Source organism: Notothenia coriiceps, unplaced genomic scaffold (assembly GCF_000735185.1).
Source record: "Notothenia coriiceps isolate Sejong01 unplaced genomic scaffold, NC01 NC01_scaffold00011632, whole genome shotgun sequence".
In the NCBI taxonomy this organism is placed as follows: domain Eukaryota; kingdom Metazoa; phylum Chordata; class Actinopteri; order Perciformes; family Nototheniidae; genus Notothenia; species Notothenia coriiceps.
Window position 1 is genome coordinate 291,934 of NW_011344333.1, and position 8,855 is coordinate 300,788.

Here is an 8,855-nt window from a genome sequence, read left to right on the forward strand (position 1 = left end):
CTCCTTAGAGTGTGCTGTGGTGAAACCGTTGTTCTATGACAGGCATTGCACCTGTGGAGAGACAGACCTCTGTAAACACACTGGCTGTGCTGTGAGATTGTTGTTTGCAAAGGAAGGTCTGGAAATAGCTAACTGGGCAATTTCTTTTTAGCTGCAAGCGAGGCACACCTTGGGCTTGTTCAGCTCTGGGGGGAGGAAAAGGTTGTTTAAATGTCACCTCCTGACCCTAACTACACACACATTGCTGCGCCAGCCGAGAAATAAGTTATTTGTAAATGTCTCAGATGCCCTAAGGCCATGGCGTGTGTGTGTGTGTGACAGAGTGTGTATTTGTGACTCCGTGTGTGAAGACTGTAAATGAGAGCTGTACAACACTGAACATGACATTTGCAATATATGATATCAAGCTAGCCAGCCGAAGGCCACATGCTGCTAAATGCTCAGTGAGTTAGTCTAACCCAGTGTTTCTTACCTTGGGAACAGACCACCCAAAGGTGACAGGATCCCTTTGGAAGCTTTCAACCTGTTTTATGAGTAGGTCGATTTGCCAATGTACTGCCAGATTGGCGGGCCACTGGGCCAAAAGTGACCCTTCTTGGGGGTAAGTATCATTTTATAATGTATATTTATGATGTTTATTTAATAACTCAGTGTGAAAGTTATGTGTACACAGGGTGTGTTTAAGGCCTGCAATTGTATTAAAGATTTTCTCAAACTGACCATCTGCCGCCACCACCACCATCTCTATTTTACTAACATAGGCCTGCTATAGTATATTTTATAGGAGAATAAGTGAAGGATTAATTCCTGAGGATGAAATATAGATTGCTGAAGGACATTTTATTCAGGGTGTGTGACAATTTCATAAAAAAAAAAACGATGCCTTTTTTAAGAGACTTATAATCAGAAAGCGAGAAGCAAGGGGAAAAATTGCATGTTTTATGTACAAAATGAAACACAAACGGTCACAAACTCACACCTTTCACTTTTTCGTTTATAGAAACTTCATGATGTAGCTTTTTTTTCGTGTGAACATTCGTTTAATTTTTTTTAATCTACGCTTCCTCATCACAATAAATATCAGTTCAAATACCAGGTAAAATAAAAAATTGAAATCTGTTTCGTGATGTAAGTTTAGGACTAGAAACCACAGATGGTTTACAGCCCATCCGAACCCAACGCCTGAACAGTGCTGATTTACGATGACGATACCCTTCAATAAAGACGGCGGTCCAATTATTTAAAATTCAATCAGCATTAACGTTGTCACTGAGGCCAGACAACAGACATTAATAGGCTCTACATCCCCTGCGCACTTTGCTGTCATTTGCCTCTCTTCCCTGTTTCCCTCCCTCCTCCATCTTCCCCTAGTTCTATTCATTTGGTGCAGCTATTAATAGCCCGGCCACCCGCCTATCAATACCATCACAACTCCAGCAAGACAGAGGATGTGGGCATGGCCCAAGCCCAGCCAGTGGAATGAGAATAAATGAGCCAAACTTCAGAAACCTGGTCTTATGTAAGGTGATAGAGAGGCTCATCAGACATCTAGATACTATAGGAAAGAGACAGAGAGAGCAATGTAGAGAAATGGGACATAAAGAAAAAAAGATAAAAACGTCCCAATTTCATGGATAATTGGAAACTGAAAGATCGTGAAAGACAAAAGGGAGAGATTTACACATTAGGTGCAAGACAACAACAAATATGTGAGGAAAGAGAGGAATCCACCAGCTCTCTCAACATTTACACACATTCCTTTCCTCACATTCCCCCCTCAGTGCCTACAACCTCATATTTATGGGTCCACATTCCTCCCTCTCCATTTTCATTTTCTTTCCATCTACCCCCCACCTCCCCTCTCACTTTCTACTTATTGATCGAGGCAGGTTCACCCGCTTCTCTGCGGCAAAGAGAAAGACTATTGCATTATCCATAAAAGCAAGGTTTTCTGTCTGCTTTGAGTGTTTATATCACCTCCTCATCGTCTTCCTCCTCCTCCTCCTCCTGCTGCTGCTGTCTGGCCTTTGTCACTCAACCTACTGGTTTACAAATCTCTCGATAGAAATCCAAAGATGGGTCACACACCTGCTCGATCACATTTGGAAAGTTCCTTTTACTACGATTTATAACTGTTGAAAACCTGGACAGGAAGGCCAGCTCTAGCTCAAAGAGCTATTGAAAGATACAATCAGACAGAGGTGTGGACTCGAGTCACATGACTTGGACTCGAGTCAGACTCGAGTCACCAATTTGATGACTTTGGACTCGACTTGACAAAATCACAAAACACTTGCGACTCGACTTGGACTTGAGCCTTCTGACTTGAGGTGACTTGATAATTTAATTCAGAGGTCTCCAACACACGCCGATCGCGAGATGCCGCTAGGAGAGCAGACTCACTAGGATCATACCATTATGTGAAAGAAGGGTGGGGGGCAGACGCTCCAAAGACAACAGGTGTAATGGTACAGGCCAGCTACACAGAGCGATGGGGAGACGGATTTAAATGCAAGCGTGTCGGAAAAAGTCAAGAAATGAGCGAAAACCGAAAAGAGAAGCAGCATCTGGCTGCATTTCAATGATATTGGGAAAGCTGAGTGCAGGATTTGTAAAATGAAAATAACCTTCAGAGCAGGGTTTTTTGGTAACTACTCAGGATTTATTGTCAGAAGAGGGAGAAGTTCAGATCTTGTACTTGAGTAAAAGTCCAGAGTGTAGGAATACTCGGTTACAATAAAAAGTCCTGCATTCAAAATGTTACAAGTAAAAGTACAAAAGTATTAGCATCAAAATATACTAAAAGTACCAACTGCAGAGGGATCTAGATTCAGGTGTTCTTTTCCCCATAGAGACCGCCTCGCTGCATATTATCCCTTGCATAAAGATAGATTGTGGGTCCCTTATAACATGTTGTACACAGTGGAAATAAACATTCTGGTTACCTCAACATCAGGGATCTTATTCATTAAACTCCTTCTGAATCAAACCGTCACGGTAGCCTTACCTTACTGATCCCTCTTAAATTAGAAAAAAACACGTTACTTTACCAGCAGAGGGAAAATGTATTATTAAATTATTAATGTGACTAATAAAGAGCAGTTTGATTATTAAGTATTATTCTGTTGATCGATGTCATTACATTTGGTGAAAAGCACATAATGACTTGTTTATGACTCGTTTTGTCAAAGTTTAGGACTTGGACTTGAACTTGAGCGCAAAGACTTGAGACTTGACTCGGACTTGAGCGCAAAGACTTGAGACTTGACTCGGACTTGAGCGCAAAGACTTGAGACTTGACTCGGACTTGCAAAACAATGACTTGGTCCCACCTCTGGAGTGAACCCACCATCAAACTTAAGGCCACGTTTTATATAACGGTGGATGTCAGAGACAGGTTGCGAAGTGGAAGTCCCAAGAAGACAATTGGGAACCTTAGGCAGTCTTCTACAGGTTTGCAGGACGATATGGCCGACGGCTCTCTGCCCAAACAATCCGGAACAGACCTCACACAGCCAACCACCGGTCTCATAGGGCAGCCGGAAGGCCTGACATGACTGCCCTTAAACGAATAAATAGCTAAATTGCCAATATGTCTGGTTTCATCAGACCTCAATCATCCAATCAAGAGTCAACAGCAAAAATAAGCTGTTTGGCATTGGCAGACACTTTTAAACACGACAGCTCTTCTTTCTCTTAGTTCAGCCTTTTGTCTTTCTGAATTCGAATGATAGCACAATTAGTAGTGTTGATGTTTGTCTATGTCAAAGACTACGGCTTTATGCATAATGTTGCACAAAGCCACTTCAGTTATTCAGATATTTGGATGTATTTTAGATTATAATACACATTTAATTATGGAGAATTGCCTTAATGATAGCAGTAAAATGGTGAATTACTCATTATTCCAACAGTTATAGTGACACTTCAATTGCTTTTTTATTGTGTAGGATACAGAGACCTCGGATAATGACTCCCAATACTCATATGACCAAATCCCACCAATCACAAGGCGACTGCTGCTTCGTGGTCGGCTGAGGAAGAGAGCTATCGCGGTCGATGATGGAGAATCTGGTATGAATGGCAGCTTCAAGTTTTTCCAAGGATACTTTTTTATTTATAATGTTGTTCATTCCTGAGGATGTATTGCACTGCCCCTGCTCCCTTTTATATTTTCTGACTGATTGTCTTTTTGTTTACTAGATTTAGCCTTCAAGACTCCCATCAGGCCCATAATGCAACGTGAGCGCATTCTGTCAGAGATCGACCCAGTGTCGCCTCGCAACACAACGTCCAGAAACATATACTCGCCCATTGTGCGTTTCCTCACACCCACTAAAGAGAGTGAGTACATGTGCTGACGCTGCAATCCTCTATTCTTTAGAGACTGTAGGGCCATCAACGGATACAGTAAACATACTTATATTAAACAGTAAACATGTTATTGTCCCTTTCATTAACCGTTAATTGTGGAAAAGATCCAGCCATTCCTTCAACGTTTTTTTTTCTTTTCGTATGATGAAAGTGGCTGGTGGAATAAACTTGCTTAAGAACCGCAGCATGAATGTACCAGTGTCTTTCTGGTGACTTGTGGTAAATTCCCATCCGGGGTGTATCAAATAAGAAGGCCATTGTGGTGAGCTGACAGCCGGAGTTGGTATTGATTGCTTAACGATGAAAAGAACTGAACTCTCAAGCTCTGAATTTTATTTTCCTTCCAGACGTGAAACGTGACGGTTCTGGGGACGTGCTGATGAGCCCAGAACAAGGTGTGTTTGGATTTGGCTCAATTGACCTCTTGTCTGGAGAAGAGGATGAGGACATCTTCAGTCCGTACGTACAAAGCCTCTGTCTAACATAATGTACATTTCAATGTAATTATTAACATTTTTATGTTTCTAAGAGTAGTTTTATTTTCCAGCTCCACATTCATCAAAAACATACCGTCGCAGTCGCAACATTCCCGTCCACAAATCACAGATATTCCCCCCAAGACCAGGAGCACCCCCGAGGCCACGCTGGTGGTCGACCTGGTGAGTTTAATCCTCTGGAGCTTAAAAAAATTTCTTTGTATTTTTTTTTTTATTCGGATCCCCATTAGCACTAGCATGAGCATTGGCTATTCTTCCTGGGGTCCTCACACACACACACAAAACATACATAAACATACAGAAAACAAAACAGCTCATCATCCAATTTTCGCCATCATAAGGTCAAACAAAAAAGTACAAATACATGTACATAATAATATATACATACCCACAGGCACAGTTCAATTTTACTTTATATTACTGAGATTATGTTTTAGCTACCTTTTGAAATGTACTTGAGAATTTTCCTGAATGATATGGACAGGTAAAGAATTCCAGCTGACCATGGCTCTGTACATGACTGTTTTCTGTCCCATATTTGATTTAGATTTGGGTAATATGAACCCTCCTTCTATTGTATGTTGTGTTTGATAGTTATGTTGAGCATACTGCGCTATAAACCTTTTAAACATGGAGCTTCAACTTATAAATCAATAAAATATCTTATTATTATGTCTCCTCATTTCAGTAGTTGTTTGTAACTACAAAGAACAGAGGCGGTCACACCCGGATTCTATTTTTTATGATTTATTTTTTGATGTACACCACAGGAATGTTGATGACTTTGTTGTTTGTGCTCTGCCTCTGAAGTCCAAATGCAAGCCACATTGATCTGTGCTCTTTCAGGAGGAGACCCTAATGTTCAGCTCTCTGAATGTGATCGAGGAAGCAGAGTTCACCTTCAACACCGCTTTCCAGGACCATCAGTACAAGGTGACCACAAGCTTCAAGTCTTTGAGTTGGAAGCCCACTGACTGACTGATGATGGAATTGACATAGACAAATCAGTTCAGTGCATTTAGCACTATAAGAAATGTGTGTAATCCTATTTGTTTATTTTGTCCTTATCTCTGGTTTGTTATCAACAGGTCTACATGATCCTACGACCACATGTCAAAGAGTTTCTGCAGGCCATGGCCAAAAACTATGAGGTATGAGTTATTTGATATTAAATTGTCTTGTCATTGATCGGTGTATTTGGCTCTTGAGTTTGTTTCGAGTGAATAAAATGATGTTTTAATATGCAGTAAATCGCTCCTACTTGTCTGATGTTTTCAGATTGTATACAGCCCCTTCTATATGTACTATATGACTACTTTGTCATATTTAACTTTTAATCTGAACCTTTTTTGAAATCTTATCTTTCTGTGTATACTCAACTAAATGTTGTTTTCGTGGGGTTTTGACGCCCTGTTGAGTTCTTGTTTGTGAGAAATCGGTTCCAGCTGCTGTCTGTTCTGTTCCAGATGTTTGTTTACACATGTGCAAAGAAGGAATACGCAGAGAAGATACTGGACATCCTGGACCCGCAGAGAAAACTGTTTCGGTATGTCTCCATAAGATCTGGGTCCACTTGTGTTTTATAAACTCTTTGCTCGGCAGCGCTCAGGCTGACCTGTCTGTGACTCTGACATCTGCTCAGAAACTTTACATATTCTGCTTGTGGTCTGACTTCTGGTCAGTTTCTCAGGATCAGAGGTTTAGCTGACTCCTACCCTGACTTACACTGTCGCTTTCGATGAGGGCCGTTGAGATTCTTTTTATTTTGGTTTCAGGTGGTTGATGTCTCTTAGACTCAGGTGATTGATGTCTCTTAGAAAAGGGATGAACAGATAATCAGTAACAATAACAAGAATTCTGAGAAACCAAATTCTGCATGAAATTTAGAAAAAGGCCTAGTGCAACAACCCCACTCTGAAAGAAATTCTGCCCTACTTTGTTAGTCTCCTTAAATATTCCTCAAACCCCACTCCTCAGTGAAAGTGGCTTTATTCCAATGTTTTTAATTAAAACAGCGTATAAAAGTGAGCAATGTGAGATGAGTCCCTACTAGTAGAAGCTACAGATATTTATCTTCGCGACCTGTTTCTCACATTAACTTTCCAGAGTTTATAGTATAGGTGACGTGTGCACTGACTGTAAAGTAACACAGACATTTTCAACAGGAAATGTAGATTTTTTTTTTAATAATTCTAAAGTGTTTGACTTGTCTGCATTATTGAACTCTTATAAGAAAAGTGAACATTAAATGCATTTGGAATATTTGGCAAAGATTGTTGTACTGTTTGGCATTAGATTGTATAGATGTACCTATAAAGTGGCCGCTGAATATCTAGGAGGCAGACAAGGACATCTTGCACATACCATCCTAACACCGGGTTTTAAACGTGATGCACTCTCTTGCAGACATCGCCTGTATCAGGACGACTGTGCCTGCGTCCTCGGACACTACATCAAAGATCTCAACGTTCTCGGGAGGGATCTCGCCAAGACAGTTGTTCTGGACAACGCCCCCCACACATACCCTTACCATGTAAGCACTATGATTTCAGATGTGATGCTGTGTCTTTTCCATTGCTGTTAATGGGCAGGGCTGCTGAGATGCTGCCTTCTTTTCTAATCTGCAAGTCCAATGAGAGAAACTAAATCACGAGAGGAGTTTGTCTCTCAGTACTTTTTTAACTGAAGACAATAGGGAAGAGTGTAGAATATCGTCAGACTTGTCTTTTGAATAACGTCAAAAACATTATATATTATTGTTTTTTTTATCAGAGTGAAAAGAAATAGAAGACCTTATTCATTTAAATTGTGGGTGGTTTGCAGCTGATGAACACGATACCCATCAAGAGCTGGTCCGGGGAGTCAGAGGACCGAGAACTGCAGAAGCTCGTCCCCTACATGGAGAAAATGTCTGCAGCGGTAAGTCTGTCCTCTTACAGGGTGTCCGCGGGGTCTTAAAAAGTATTAAAAGTTGATAAATAAATGTAACAAAAATGAAGGGTATTAAACAGCATTTTCCAAGGTATTACATTTTGTTGCTTGTTTTCAATAAGTATATAAATTGTCCAAAGAGCAGGGCTCGAGCTTAAGGACGTCCCGTCGTCCCGGGGCCGAAAAAAATAGTGTCAGGCGAGATAATAAAATAATTTTGGGACGAATTTGGGACGAGACGTTAAATAAAAATACCCTGCTAACTCTATCACAAACGCAGATGAAGATTAAATCGACTGCACGTTGTGTGTATGTAGCAGCAGCACACAGTTATTAATCCCTCCTTGTCAACATAAACACACCAAAACATTTAGCCAACCCGCGAAACACACACACACACACACACACACACACACACACACACACCACACACAACAGTACGTAAGCTGTGCCCATGGCTGTCAGCCAAGCCGCACAGCTGGCTGTGCCCGCGAATTCCCTGGCCCGGCAAATTCCGGCGGGTCCTATCTACAGTTAGTCGCTATGTACTGAGTGGTGGTATTTCGCGGGTTGAGGTGATGTAAAATGACAATGGTATCCCGTGGAGGAATTCTGAAATGTTTAACCGTTTACATCCCAAAAACGCACAGCAGAACCAGACCCTGGAGGCGTGCCGGCTCTTTATTTACTTACTCCTCTTCATTCCCTTTGGGTATAAGGCTGAGATGAGAAACCCCTCATCGTATTTAGTCCTTAGCAATATGCTGCGCTCTCCCCATGTATGGGATGGGTACGCGAGCCCCGGTATCTAAATGGGGCTCCGCCCGGGCCGGCAATTATTAAAAGCAGTGGTAACGTTTAAAGCTCCCGACGTTATCTGACTTTTTATCGCGGTACTGGAGACATTTAAAAAAATATGTCATATGTAGTATTGCTACATAAACCATTATATCGCAGTTTTAGTTTATCCAACTCCGTTTCTAATATATGCAATAAGACTACAACATGCGTCTATGATGTATTTGTCGAGGCTTTCCTATCCAGACGAGATCT

The 8,855-nt window shown here is 41.3% G+C and overlaps 1 protein-coding gene across 1 annotated transcript in view; it reads left to right on the top strand.

Moving 5' to 3' along the window:
* The first annotated feature begins 3,317 nt into the window (after window positions 1-3,317).
* ctdspl3 (CTD (carboxy-terminal domain, RNA polymerase II, polypeptide A) small phosphatase like 3) overlaps window positions 3,318-8,855 on the top strand; it is a 12,252-nt gene continuing 6,714 nt past the window's right edge. Inside the window, exons 1-10 of the mRNA XM_010772836.1 lie at window positions 3,318-3,386; window positions 3,951-4,074; window positions 4,204-4,344; window positions 4,722-4,833; window positions 4,922-5,033; window positions 5,718-5,804; window positions 5,960-6,022; window positions 6,338-6,417; window positions 7,278-7,404; window positions 7,695-7,790. Coding sequence (XP_010771138.1) covers window positions 3,318-3,386; window positions 3,951-4,074; window positions 4,204-4,344; window positions 4,722-4,833; window positions 4,922-5,033; window positions 5,718-5,804; window positions 5,960-6,022; window positions 6,338-6,417; window positions 7,278-7,404; window positions 7,695-7,790 — 1,011 coding nt within the window. The remainder of the gene's footprint in view (window positions 3,387-3,950; window positions 4,075-4,203; window positions 4,345-4,721; window positions 4,834-4,921; window positions 5,034-5,717; window positions 5,805-5,959; window positions 6,023-6,337; window positions 6,418-7,277; window positions 7,405-7,694; window positions 7,791-8,855) is intronic.